The sequence below is a fragment of the Poecilia reticulata genome, linkage group LG9, assembly GCF_000633615.1.
Source record: "Poecilia reticulata strain Guanapo linkage group LG9, Guppy_female_1.0+MT, whole genome shotgun sequence".
Taxonomy (NCBI): domain Eukaryota; kingdom Metazoa; phylum Chordata; class Actinopteri; order Cyprinodontiformes; family Poeciliidae; genus Poecilia; species Poecilia reticulata.
The window spans coordinates 9,871,174-9,885,660 of record NC_024339.1 but is presented as its reverse complement, the minus strand read 5'-3'; the positions used below and the strand labels follow the sequence as shown (position 1 = coordinate 9,885,660).

Here is a 14,487-nt window from a genome sequence, read left to right as displayed (position 1 = left end):
TAGCAAGTCCTGTCGCTCTCCCGGCCTGCTTCCGTGACTTGGTAGGGAGTCCTGCGGGTCTCCGGGCTGACGTCTAGGGTTCAGTTGAGTAACTTTTTTTACTGTTAACTTGAAACTCAAACTAAATATTTAGTTTGAAGATTTAGCTTGAAAACTAAACATTTAACTCACAAGCTAAATATTTATAGCTACAAGAAAAAATATTTAACTTACAAATATTAACCAAAAAATTTAGCTTACAATCTAAATATGTACATAGCAAGATAAATATTTAGCTTCAAACCACATATTTGGTTAAACTAAATTGTTTGTAAGCTACAAAATTAGTTAGGTTGCCAACCATTTGCTGAAACCTATCCTATATATTCAGTTTGCAGCTAAGAATTTAGCTTGCAAACAAAATTTTGCAAGCTAAATTTGTTAGTTTGTCATAAGAAAAAATATTGGGGGCTTATTTTTTCCATTTTCACCATGTTTTTCATTCATTTACATGTCACAGTTTCAAACTAAATATTTAGCAGTAAAAATATTTAGTTTGAAAAGTAATTTTTTTTTGCTCAAAACTAGATATTTACTTGACCATTTAGGTACTTTTTTGTTTGTTGCTGAAACTCATCTTAAATATTTAGTTTCCAACTGAGAATTTAATTTGAAAACAAATAATTTGCTGGAGGCTAAATGTTCAGTTTACAAACTCAAGTATCTTGAAGCTAAATATATAGCCCCATAATTAAATATTTAGTTTGTAACCTGAATATCTTGTAGCTAAACTGCCATTTGTTGAATCCTGTCAAAGATTTAGCTTGAAGTTCAATATTTAAGTATTGAACTAAATATTCTTTAAGCTAATTAAATATTTAGTTTGAAATTGTGACATATATAAAAGAATAAAAAACATAGTGAAAATATGAATTTGAAAAAAAAATTCTTGAGTCAGACTAAATAATCCAAATTATTGCTGTTGATTTTTGACTAATGGTACAATTGGCACTCCATACGTATTACCTACATTAGCTTTTTTATAGCTGAAATCACACATCACAGGTAAAAATGAAAACACAGAAAATGGTTTAAGAGCTTTTATTGAAAATGATTTATTGATCACAGGCTGCTGCTGCAGATAATTATTGATATTCCCAGATATTCCATGAGATTATACCTGGGATTTTTTGCTGTTTTGATCACTTTACAACAAAGATGTCGAACAGTAATGGTGTTCAAACTAGTCCAGAAATTAAAAACTTGTTGCTGTACATGGTTAATTTTAATTTATTTAATTACTGTGAAGTTGTAAAAAGAAAAAAATGCACTCAGATCTTGAAAGTGAGTTTAAAAATCTCAGAACAGGAAAATTACAGCAGATTAGGAAATAAAAACGCTAATTTCCACTTTGATAGTCAAAAATGATCAGATTTTAATCCCTGAGTTAAAAAAACTTCCACTGATGGTGAAGCTTAAAATGCTAAAGAACCACATTATTAAATAAAAGTAAGAAAATTTCTGTGTTATTTAAAAAAAATAGTGTTTTGTAACTAAAATCCATAAAAGCAACAAAAGGTTTTAAAAAGAGACACAGGAGAAAATGTTTGGCCTTAATGCTTTGTCAGCGTTTCACAAACTTAAATGTGCTTTGAGTAACAGACCAACTAAAAGTAGCGCATAACTGTGAAACGGAACGAAAATAAAAGTATAATGAAAGTAAAAATCTAAAAACAGAAGCTTGTTAAATCCATCATCTGAATATGGAGAGAGAGAGGGACTTCCTGCACTGCAAAAACACAAAATCTTCTGTGTTTTTGGTCGTTTCTACAGCTAATATCTTAGTACACTTGAAATAAGACAAACCTAACTTTACAGCTAAATATAGGAGCCTGGTGTAAGACGAAAAATTACCAGTTCTAACGGTAGATTATTTCACTAACAAAACATTTTCCCATTAAACAAGACGAAAAATACTTGGTGAGATTTTGTGTTTTTGCAGTGTACTAATGTAATTTGTTCCATAAATACAAAAAGTTTTGAGGTATTTTTAATTTACTACAAACTACCTTCCAAATAACTTTTCTGGAACATATTGAAGTGTATTTTCGGTCAATAATTTCTTAATATCAATGAAAAAATATGAATTGCATTGAGAAATATTAAGATGTTATTGACTTAAAATAAATGTATAAAAATTGCTGAAAAGTTACTTGTAAGTTAGTTTTGTCTTAATTGAAGTTTTTCCATTGAAAGCTCTACTTTGCACAATAAATGCCATGTGGGTGAAATTTTATGGATGATACTCTGATGTCCCATTCTCCTGAAGGCAGCACGGAGCTGCACCACCAGAAACCGACAAACACTGAAGAGAAGAAGAGCTATGATTAATGTAGTTACAGTTCTATTCATGTTTTAATGTTGCAGAGCTCAGTCGTTTTGCAAATAGATCAAAGTTTAAACTGGCATGTTGAACATCTTTTATCTGGTCATTTTGTGGAATATTTAACAACTTGAAAATGGCAAAGAATAATATTTCTTTTCCACTCTGGCTGCTGTTAGGCCTATCGATTTTAACTTGAATGTTCATTGCATTTTTCATAGACGCCTGTGAAAATAATTTCTACTCCCATGGCTTTTTGTTCTCTGGGAAATTATTTTTGATGACAAATACATAAAACAAACATAAAAATCAAAACATCTACAATAGTGATAGTAATATTAATATTAAAATAATGGTCAGTGCAAAGTAGCCTGCAAATTCTTTGGTGGGGGCGGTGAGGGACCTGGATAAAGGCTGGGGGGGCGCTGGGCTGAAAAAGGTTGAGAAACACTGGTCTAACTAATTCTTCAGTAGTTTTTGTTATTTCTATTGTAAAAGTTGCTGCATTTTAGTGGAAATTTGACCTGTAAATCCAGTACATGGATGCGTTTTGCTCAATACTCCATTGTTAACCTAAAGATAACTCAATAAAAACAGAGAAACTTGTCCTTGTCAGAAATGTGAATTAACGTTTAACATTCCAGCTAAATAAACTAATAAATAAATCACTGGTTAATAAATTACCTCTCTGACTGACAGGTGGAGGCGGGCCACCAGTGGTACCTGCAGGTGATCTACGTCATCGGCCCGGAGTCGCGCTCCAGCCCCCGGATTCAACGCTCGCTGACGTATCAGGTGAGCCGCTCCAAACGCGACCTGGTTGACCGCAGCGGGCGCCTGACGCTCGACGAGTCGCTCATCTACGACAACGAGGGCGACCAGGTGAAGAACGGCACCAACATGAAGTCGCTGCGCCTGGAGGCCGGCCCGTCCGCCACCTTCAACGCCCACGTGGGCAGCTCCGTGGGCGGGGGCGTGGCCGCCATCACCCTGCTGGTGCTGGCGCTGCTGGCTTCCTGCTTCCTGTTCCGCCGCTGCAGGCGGTCGGCCAAGAAGGCGACGAAGACTCCGAAGGCCTACGAGGAGTATCCGCTCAACACCAAGGTGGAGGTGTGCATGGACAAGTGCGTGGAGAAGAACTTCGGCACGAAGCACTGCACCGTGAGGAACGTCAACATCAACCGCAACCAGGAGCCGAACGGCAAAGTGAAGCAGGTCAACCTGGAGGTCAAAATCCACAACAACCTCGGCGACGGCACCGAGGTCTGAGACACTCGCTGCGTTTCCGTTAGCGTCTTGTCTGTCACACATGTGAGCAAAACTTTGTCAGTATTCCACTTATACCGAAAAAACACAATTACGCAGTAGCAGTGTTTCGGTTAAATATGAAATGTAATTAAAGTCACATGAGAATAAGTTTCTTTATACAAGTCACGAAAAAAACATGCCACGCATGACTCTCCAACTACATCCTGCCGTCATCTTCTTTGTGGTTTCCACCAGTGGCAACATCCGGTTGTTGATCATGTGACTTGTTCCATGCAAAGAAAGTGTTGCCATTGCAGTTTTGCAGCGTAAACCAATTTAGATGCAGCCTAAAAAACTCCTTCATCCAAGCAGCAAGACTATTTGTTGACATAGAATTACGTAATTTAACATTTTGAAAATAAATTTGCTTAATCAAAATCCAGCAATTAAAAACAAATCTCTTTTTTATTGACAATGTTTTCAATACGTTTTGGTGTTCAAGTGATTTTCTTTCTTCTTTTTTTTGCCTTATCGAAATTGGTGTGTTTTGTAAAACTAACAGAAACATGTTCTTCGCATCATTACGAGTCATGTGATCAACAGCCAGATGTTACTACTGGCAAAAACTACAAAGAAGATGACAGGAAGTAGTTGAAGGATAATTGAGCGGCATGTTTTTCAATGACTAAATGTGTGAACAAACTTATTCACGTGTGATTATAATTGCCTTTCTGATGTAATGGAAACATTATCGTTGTGAAATTGTTTTTTTTTTTTCTAAATTAGCAGAATATTGACAAAGTTTTGCACACATCTGTAACGGAAACGCAGCTCCTGACGAAGGACGACAAAACAGCATCAAAAATTGGTATTTTCTAAACTGAAAATTTGTACTTAAAGGAATGTTTTATGTATTTTTATACCACTTTGAGAAAAAAAGGGAAGCGTGTGACGTTCAGCCAACTGGGCTACCTCAGGAATCCACAAACTGCTCAGCTGCGTCTGATTTCCATCTTTATTTCTCTTTTTAGTCGACATTCATCTCGGTTTCACCGCCGGGGAGGTGAACAGTAGCTCTGATGGCTTTTCCATCTGCTGCATCGTTTCATTTCACTGCTGTACGAAGAGGCAGGCGAGGAAAAATGTCCTCCTTTCCTGCATCTTTACCTCGTATGTCACACGGCCATCCTGCAGATAAATCAACTGGAACAACCTCTCCACCTGCTGACGTTGTTTAAATATAAAGCACAAACAAAGCTGCTTTTGTTGCAGGCTGAGTGAGTGCAAATAACAAAATGAATGATGCCTTCAAGTGCAATTATGTCACAGCTTCAGTTAGTCTTTTCTTCACGAGGAAGAGCTTTGACTTATTTAATTAAAAAGCATTTTAAGCCTTGATTACACCCCCTTTTTACTCTGGATTAATGTCATTCTGCTGTCACCTGCAAGGCCTATCATGCTTTGAACACAATCTGTTTTGGTAACGGAGACATTTTCTTTTTTTATTAAAGGGGATCGTTTATGCAGAATTCACATTTTGCACCTTTTTCTACTTCCATTTGGGTTTCTGCTGCTTCTAAAAACACCCAGCTGTTTTAATTCTAAATAATAAAGGCCCCCTATAAGTTTTCATAAACTGAAAATATACTGCTCAAAAAAATAGAGGGAATACTTAAACAACACAATATAACTCCAAGTAAATCAAACTTCTGTGAAATCAAACTGTCCACTTAGGAAGCAACACTGTTTGACCTGACGAGGGTCACCGTTGTCAATCAGTGTTGCTTCCTAAGTGGACAGTTTGATTTCACAGAAGTTTGATTTCCTTGGAGCTATATTGTGTTGTTTAAGTGTTCCCTTTATTTTTTTGAGCAGTGTATAAATAGTTTAATCTCCAAAAATGCTAAAATTGTAAAATCGTCTCATATTTGCAGTCGGTCATTTCAGAAAGACGGTGAAAATTACACAATTATTAATGATTTGAAACCCAAAACTTGGATTGTTAACATATTGATATTGTATCAGAGCGTCTCTAAAGAAAAGTTGGATCTGCTGTGTTATTGTAGCCTGGACAAAACTATCCTACTCTTTCCATTTTTATGATATTTTGATATAAAGCTCTCTGTTCTCACTAAAAAGCCATTTATTTTATCAACTTCCTTGGTGTTTATCCACTGTAAAAGGGGGTTTAAATAGTTATACTTACTGCCATTTTGAACACAATTTCTTTTTTTTTAACCCTCTTTATTTCCTTGCTTGTACTGTAATCCAATCAGCTGCCGATTTCTAAGTGCCATGCAGTATTTTTGCTCATGAGACAGAACAGATCGTCCAAAGTATTTCAATCGAAGAGCGTCTGAGTGTGACTGAAATAAATCCGCTCACCCAAATGACTGCTTCAGCCTTACTACTGTCTGAATGAGAGTCATCACTTTTTACAAAACGTGTTTTTATAAGAACGATGCGTCCGCCTGCCGTTGTTCGGCCCAAAGACTCACAGATCTCTCTCTGTGACTCTTCATTCATTTATGTTTCATCCGTCTCATTTGTTACAGCCCAGCTACTGATGTTGTTTTTAAAGTGTTTGACACTGGTTTGTATTTATCTAAAAACAGTTCTTTTTCAAATGTGTGCCTATAAAAACATGAAAACGGGGGATTTTGGGAGAAAAAAAATTTATTTTTGGTGCTATAATTTTTGGAAAACACAATAATATTAGTATGATGCCTGTATTTGGTGCCTTTTTTAGTAATAAAATAAATTTAAAATGAAAAATCTTTTCTTGTATTCCAGTTTTTTCGTCCATTTACTATGCTATTTATGATTTGGCACTTTTTTTTTAAAGCTTGAGAAATTCATGTGCAAAAGTCTTGAGTGACACCAATGTTTGCCGTTTCAATATCTGCAGTTTTAAAATTGCTGCCCTAATATACCGTCGATTAATCTAAAACTTTGAGTTTTTTCTCACCATTTTGTGATTTTTCAAGCTCAGAAATTTCTGGAGTTTTTTAGAAAAATTTCTGAGATTTACATCAGAATTTCTCTTGCAAGTTTTTGACTTTTCAAAATCATACATTTCTGAGTTTTTTCTCGCACATATTCTACTTTTCAAAATCCGTTTTTCCTACCCACAATGTCTCTAACATACCGTTGATTAATCACATAATTTCTTGCAAATACTCTACTTTTCAAACTCAGAAAATTCTGATTTTTTTCTAGAAAATTTCTGAGATTCCTCAAGTTTTTTTTTCTCTGAAATGTATTACTATTTTGCGTTTTATATCTATTATGGCCGTCGTAAAGTTTCCAAGTAACATTTGGTTTCACTACAAATCTAAAAGTTGTGTTCTTTTGTCTGGAGGGGATTAAACTGGTTAGTAGCTGGAGTTTACGAGCGGTCCCTGAAGGCATCGTCTGACTGTGCCAAACAGGTGTGGCCAACCGTTTTTCTCTACAGGTAGATTCAGAGTTTCCAGGTAAGCAGAAGGTGTGGCGGAAAGAAACGTTCCTCTTCAGAGACAAAGGTGAGTTTCTCTCCTTTGCTTGTTTGATTTAGCTGTTTCTGGTTTCTAAAAGTTTTATTTTTACGTAATTAGAAGGTTTAAAATACCTGATTTGTACAGAAAGCAGACTTTTCTTTTACTGTTCCATCAATCTGCCTTCAGTCCCTCTGGTTTAATCCAAAGCTGGTCTCATTTTACACAGCAACATATTTGCTTGTTTCCTGTTCTGGTTCCACCAAAGCAGAAGAAAAAGTTGCTGCTTATAAATACATTTTTAAAAGTCTTTAAAGTACAACAGTTCTACGTCTAATTCATATCTTAATCATCTTTAATCTATGACCTCGTGAGCAGATTGTGAATAAATGTTTGAATCTAGAAAACTGGAACCAACGCCTCTTGCTTATTTGTTTAGTACACTGTAAAAACACAAAGTCTTACCAAGTATTCTTGTCTAGTTTCTACTTGAAATATCTTAGTACTCTTGAAATTAGATCAAACTAACTTAAAAGGAACTTTTCAGCAAGATATAAGAGCTTGTTTTAATTCAATGATCCCTAATATTGATGAAAAATATCTAGTTTCACTTAAAACATGAGAAAAATGTCCTATAAGAGAAATAACAATCTGCCAATGTAACTATTTAATCAATATTAAGTAATTATTTACTTTTAATAAGCTCTTATGTCTTGCTGAAAAGTTTCTTGTAGGTTAATTTTGTCTTATTTCAATTTTACTAAGAAATTTGCAGTAGATGCTACACCAAAAATACTTGGTAATATTTTGTGCTTTTATAGTGTATTTAAATGTATAACAGATTAAGATTGTTTCTAATGCCTTACAGAAGAACTACATTCATCATGGCTTCTTTATGGGTGAGAGATGTTTTTATTTTACATTTTTAAAGTTTTTATTAAAGAGTTTTACATGTTAAATCCATTTATTTTCAGGACGATTTGCAAAGTCTTGTGGATTCACCGTCGTCTGCTGCTGCTGAAGTAAATCCAACTCTGGTTTTTCTATATGAGAAACTATTCAGGGTTTTAATTAATTGTTAAATCTGAATGTTTTTTTTTAGGGCGGACAGAGAGGAACCATCAAGCCTAAAGCAAACTTTGATGCAGAAAAAGACGCCGCAGCTCTGAAGGACGCCATTAAAGGACTCGGTACGCGTTTTAAATCCCTTTAACCTTTATTTGTTTAGCTCACTTCTTCATTTTTGCTTAGAGAAAACCTGTTTGCTTTTCGTCTTCAAAACCTTTTAAATAAATGATAAGACAGATTGGTGTAAAACTTTAATTTCTAAAAATCAGATTAATATAATTTTTGTAAAAAGCATCTGTCTGAAAATATAAATAGTTTAATCTGGACGATGTTTTGAAATTGAAACAAATCTACAGCTTTTTGTGCTTGGTTTAACGTAAACTGTCTCCAGATATATGACAGAAACAGATTCATATTTAATTTATTTTAACTTTTTTTAAATTTTTTAGGGACAAATGAGAAAGTCCTGATTGAAATCCTGACCCAACGAAGCAACGATCAGAGGCAGCTCATCTGCAAAGCGTATGAAGGAGCCACCGGCAGAGTAAGATTTCCTTCATTTTATGTGAAAATGTTGTGAATTGGAGTTTCTAAACGTTAAATGTTTCTAAACATTAAATGAGAAACACAAAGTTTAAATTAAATTATTCCTGTAGTGTACAAAGCTGCTGAATATTTTCTAAAATAACTCTAAGAAATTCCAACAAAATCATAAAAAGAAAACAGCCGAACCTGATTGTATTCCATCCATCCATCCATTTTCTTTACACCCTTGTCCCTCAGTGGGGTCGGGAGGTGCTGGTGCCTCTCCAGCTAACGTTCTGGGCGAGAGGCGGGGTCACCCTGGACAGGTCGCCAGTCTGCTGCAGGGCAACACAGAGACACACGGGACACACAACCATACACTCACACCTAGGGGCAATTTAGACAGACCAGTTAACCTGACAGTCATGTTTTTGGACTGTGGGAGGAAACCGGAGTACCTGGAGAAAACCCACCATGCACAGGGAGAACATGCAAACTCCATGCAGAAAGACCGGGGCCGGGAATCAAACCCAGAACCTTCTTGCTGCAAGGCAATAGCTCTACCAACTGCGCCACTGTGCAGCCCCCTTATTGTATTTGTTTAGCAAATAATTTTAATAATTTTTTTTATTATTATTATTTAAAGAGTGAATGTTGCTGTGATGACTTGGAATAAATAAACGATTAAGGAGAAACCCCAAATAATGTGCCGATTCTGAAACAAAAGTCTTTCTATTTGCTGTTCTGGCATTAAAACGACTTAATTGTGGTCTTAATGGCTTGACCACCTGTTTACTTTCTAAACTTTTTCATATTTTCTCACCGTTTATTCAATGTCACCTGCTGTTTTTATTTTAATCATGTAAAGCACTTTGAAATGCCTTGCTGCTGAAATGTGCTATACAAATAACATTTGATTGATTGACATTTTATTAAACATATGAAAACAAATATATCACAGGCATATAAAAAGTTGCTCTCCCATTATTAAGTCGTTACAGCGCTTTGTTTGCTTCGTTTGCTTTATTTTCTGTATTTGCTTTATTTCCTGGGCATGGTTCTGAACACGCAGCGTAAACCTCTGGTTCTGTCGCCTCTGCTTACGTTTCAGACGCTGGAAAAAGACCTGAAAGGCGACACGGGCGGAAACTTTGAGGAGCTGCTGCTGGCGCTCATCACTCCCCCCGCAGCGTACGACTGCCACGAAGTCACCCGAGCCATGAAGGTACGCTCACATATCTCCTTTTCAAAAACAGTTTTTACAAATTAAACAGCGTTTATTACTGTTCAATATCATTTGTATAAAATGTGTTTTACTGCAGGGAGCTGGTACAAAAGACTCCGTCCTGATTGAAATCTTTGCCTCCAGGTCCAAGCAGCAAATCAAAGCTCTCAAAGACGTTTACAGAAAAGGTAAAGAAGCATCTTCCATCTTAGTTTGTGGGTTTTGTTGCAGAAAACAGATTTATGACCTCCATCTTTTTCCCCTGCAGAAACGGAGAAGGACCTGATTGAGAAGTTGCAGAGTGAAGCTTCTGGAGATTTTTCCACAGCGCTTATTCTCCTGGCAAAGGTCTAGAAAAAAACAAAGAAAATTACCTAAAAAAAAAACTTACACACTTGACTCATAACTAGAGCTGTTAATCAGTTATTTTTATCAGATTAATCGTGATGGTAACACTTTATTTGAAGGGTGGGGGTGAATAAGACTGTCATAACACTGTAATAAACATGTCATAACACGTCATGAACATGAATAAGCCTTCATGAATATTTATGACTGTTGTCATAAAGCGTCATTCTGTAAATTATGACACTTTTAAGACAAAGTTGACATTATTCAAAATGTCTTTGTTATGACAACTTGACATTAACCAATAAATCAATACTGTTTAAACTTTACCTTTAATAACATAAATTTACCTAATTTTTAAAGTGCAATCAGTAATACTTTTATAACAAATTTATATCAGTAAATTTGTTATAAATTTTTGTTTATAACAAATTTATTGTTGTCAACATTTATTGACAACAATAAATGTCAATAAACATTTATTGTTTATTGACAATAAATGTCAATAAACTTGACATTTATTGTCAATAAACAATAAATGTTTATTGACAACAATAAATGTTGTCAATAAATATTTATTGTTTATTGACAATAAATGTCAATAAACTTTCAATAAACTTGATATTTATTGGTTAATGTCAAGTTGTTATAACAGACATTTTGAATATTGTCAACTTTGTATTAAAAGTGTCATAATTTACAGAATGAGCTTTATGACAACAATCAAATATTCATGAAGGCTTATTCATATTCATGACGTGTTATGACATGTTTATTGCAGTGTTATGACAGTCTTATTCACCCCCTTCAAATAAAGTGTTACCATCACGATTAATCACAATGCCCAAGTAGGCTTGAAATATAAACATTGACGCGGTTGTGCAAGTCCTTCCAACCCATTAGAAATTGGAAAGATTGTCAAATTAGCAGTTTTCCAGGTTTTTATATTCAGGAAAGTTTAAAGGAAGTGATTTTGTTTTTAATGTTCATTTCTAAATGTTCCTCTCCGTTAATTTCCTATGTATCAATAAGGCGACAGTCACTCATTCTCATCCATTTGTTAATGTTTACAGCTCTATTTAAAACGTAACACAGCCACATGATGATAAAAACGTAAAAAACAGGAATAAAGTGAATTCTGCTGCTTGCAGGGTGAGAGAGACGGGAGCAACTCTGTAGATGTAGGAAAAGCAAAGGAAGACGCTGAGGTGAAGAAACTAAACCCAAAAAGTACAATTGATATGTTTCTATTTTGTTTTAAACTTCAATATTTTTTTTCCCTAAGACGCTTTACAAAGCCGGGGAGAAGAAGTGGGGCACAGACGAGTCCAAGTTTATCGAGATCCTCTGCAAAAGAAGCATACCTCAGCTCAGGCAGAGTAAGACCGGCTCTGTTTGGAAACCCAAGGAGAAAACCGGGATCATTACAAATGTAAAGTGACGGCCATTTTTCTGCAGTTCTAATCGAATACAAGAACATCAGCGGGAAAACGCTGCAGCAGAGCATCGAAGGAGAAATGTCTGGAGAGCTGGAGGAGCTGCTGGTGGCTGTTGGTAAACCCATCCACAAAACCACAAGGAAATTAAAAAAAAAAAATTTCTAGTACATTTTAGACCTTTCATATTTACTAATTACCTTTTTCTTTTCTTTTCTTTTTTTTTTTTTAGAAAATTTCTGAGATTCAGAAGTGGAAAATTTTCGACTATTGAAACTCGGAAAATTTCCAAAACTCAAGACTTTTTTCTGAGATTAATCTCAAAATTTCTGAAAAAAAAAATTTGAAAAAGAAATTCTGGGTTTCAAGTGTCAAAACTGAGTTTTGGGGAAAAAAAAGATATTTGAGTTTTTCTAGTACATTTTTGACTTTTGAAAATTTTAAATTTCCAACTTTATTTCTTGATCATTTCTGAGATTGCTATCAAAATAAAATAAAAAATGTTTTGGAAATTTCTGTGTTCCAAAAGTCAAAAATGTTTTAGTTTTGAAATAAACTTTTCTAGCCAATCTGTAACTTTTCAAACGGAGAAATTTTCATGTTTTTTCTTTAGAATATTTATATAATTAATCTCAATTTCTGAATGTTTTGTAGCAAATTTAAGACTTTTCTGTTTAAAATTTTTTTCCCCCTTGAATTACTGAGCTTAATCTTAATTTGTGTTTTTAATAGTGAATTTTCAACTTCTCAAGTTCAAAAATGTTCAATCATTTTGTAGAATATTTTAGATTTTTGGTGGAAATTTGCTCTTGTGTTTTTCTATCTCAGATAGAAGTTTTGAATTCCCTCATGCAGCATTCAAAACTTGCTCCTGACACTAAAACGCTGCTTTTCTAACAACTTTTCTCTCCTCCTGCAGTGAAATGTGCGAAGAGTTTACCGGCGTATTTTGCAGAACTGCTGCATAAGAGCATGAAGGTAAATCAGCTTTTATACACATTAGTTCCAGAGCACATTTCTGAAGGGTTTTAGTTTTTTTTTTATATCTACTAAATACATTTTTGGTATTTTTTTTTAAAGAACCAACATTTAATTTCAATGTTTAGGTTTTAAAATAAAGAAAAACTTGAAACTCTGGTTTTGTTTGATGTTTATTCTGTTAGTAGAAACTCTGCTTTGCTTCCTGGTTCCTACTGAATAAAAGGAACCCCACAGCATGATGCTGCCACCACCATGTTTCAGGAACCTTTGCTGAGGCTTTCCAACCAGTTTTGCTTGTAGACTAAAATGTTTAATTTTGTTGTCATCAGACACGAAGTCCAGAAGATTCTTTTGACATTGATTTTGGTTTTAGTCAGTCGTCTGTAAACTCCAGAGTTCTGGTTTTGTCTCTGTTGAGGGCGGTGGCACCGATGAGTCCACTCTGACCCGGATCATGGTGAGCCGGTCTGAGATCGACCTGCTGGACATCAGAGCAGAGTTCAAGAAACTCTACAAACACTCTCTGCTGTCCGACATCGAGGTGAGTCGGACCAGAACTCAAACGTTCACCAGAATTTCACCACTTCATTCGGTGTTTGGTTCATTTGGTGGATTTCATCTTCAAAACGTGACTTTATGTCAAGTTAAGAGTCATCCAAGGAGTTTCTGAGTTTGATTCGCTTCTCTGTTATTAATAGTTTTGTTAAAACATGAGATTAGAGATTATTAATCTTCTGATGAAGACGGAAGTTGAAGATTAAAAGTTTCTCTGATGGACAGAAGCTGGACTGACCTTCAGATGCTTGAAGGTCAAAGAAGGTTGTTTTTAGTTAAAGAATGGGAAAAAATCTATCCATCTGTCCGTCCATCCGATTTATATAGATAATTTTTTAAATTGCTTTAAAATGGTTCTGTTTTTGTTCTGCAGTCCGACGTGTCGGGCGAGTACGGCGACTGCCTGAAGGCGATCTGTGGAGGAGACGACTGACATCGTCCGTCTGAAGACAAAAATAAATCTGTTTCTTTCATCCTGTCGGCTTTCTGTCCTCTCCTTCTCACTGATGTTTAATTCATCAGTAAATTAAAAATAAATTAATTTAGTTCCAGCTCTAAAAGGTGTCATATTATGACTGAAAACTCAAAAGATTCAAGTTTTACATTTAAATTATGAACTATTCTAAATTGATCCAACTTTTAAAGCCCATAAGTTTCTTATCAATACTTCTTCTATACAACAAATCAAATTATGGAGAACTTCCATATGAAAACAAATTTAAATGGTGACAAGAATGTATCTAACTTTAAGAGAAGTTTTAAAAGTTGGTTTAAAACTTTTGCACTGTTTTTTTGTTTGTTTGTGTCGTTTCAACTTACAGAAAATTAAAACCTTCACTGCTCAACACAGAAAATGTTTGTCTTGTTTTGTTTATTAGCAGGAATTCACCAAAAATGTGAATTAATGGATTCTGCTTTTGATTATTGTGGCAATTCCTCAAATTCGTCGCCAGGAGGCGCAGTTTAGACACCAACAAGAATGTAAGGACATGAAGAAAGTTTTTATTTTTTATTATAAATCTCACATTTTTTGGCCATATTGAACTAAAAGCTGAGTGGAAAGCTAGCTTCAGGTTTACAGTTATAAAACCAGACTTCACTCGTCTTTTATAGATAAAAAGGAGTCAAAAAAAAAACCCTCAGAAACTTAATTTTCACGGCAGACGCTGCCCCAATCCGCCCGTCGATCTCCCGCTCCCTTCTTCCCTCATTCGTGAACAAGATCCCCAGATACTTAAACTCCTCCACTTGAGGCAGGACGAC

At 35.2% G+C, this 14,487-nt stretch overlaps 2 protein-coding genes across 3 annotated transcripts in view; both read left to right on the top strand.

Moving 5' to 3' along the window:
• Positions 1-4,183, top strand: part of fras1 (Fraser extracellular matrix complex subunit 1) — a 271,118-nt gene extending 266,935 nt beyond the window's left edge. For both annotated transcript variants that reach the window (XM_017306806.1, XM_008417773.2), the window contains one exon: positions 3,062-4,183. In XM_017306806.1, coding sequence (XP_017162295.1) covers positions 3,062-3,631 — 570 coding nt within the window. In that variant the 3' untranslated portion in view covers positions 3,632-4,183. The remainder of the gene's footprint in view (positions 1-3,061) is intronic.
• A 2,870-nt stretch (positions 4,184-7,053) lies between these two features.
• On the top strand, positions 7,054-13,697 carry anxa3a (annexin A3a). Its single transcript, XM_008417772.2, has 14 exons — positions 7,054-7,134; positions 7,955-7,985; positions 8,061-8,108; positions 8,189-8,276; positions 8,604-8,698; positions 9,791-9,904; positions 10,002-10,092; positions 10,173-10,252; positions 11,404-11,460; positions 11,538-11,631; positions 11,711-11,806; positions 12,608-12,666; positions 13,088-13,210; positions 13,598-13,697. Exons 2-14 carry the CDS (start codon positions 7,971-7,973, stop codon positions 13,655-13,657), a joined length of 1,020 nt encoding a protein of 339 aa, XP_008415994.1. The 5' UTR covers positions 7,054-7,134; positions 7,955-7,970; the 3' UTR covers positions 13,658-13,697.
• The last annotated feature ends 790 nt before the right edge of the window (positions 13,698-14,487 follow it).

Excerpts from the sequence above, each read along its gene's own strand:
- anxa3a (XM_008417772.2), top strand. Across the intron at positions 8,109-8,188 it reads CGTCGTCTGCTGCTGCTGAA|GGCGGACAGAGAGGAACCAT; the intron begins GTAAATCCAACT and ends GTTTTTTTTTAG. Across the intron at positions 11,461-11,537 it reads AAGCAAAGGAAGACGCTGAG|ACGCTTTACAAAGCCGGGGA; the intron begins GTGAAGAAACTA and ends TTTTTCCCTAAG.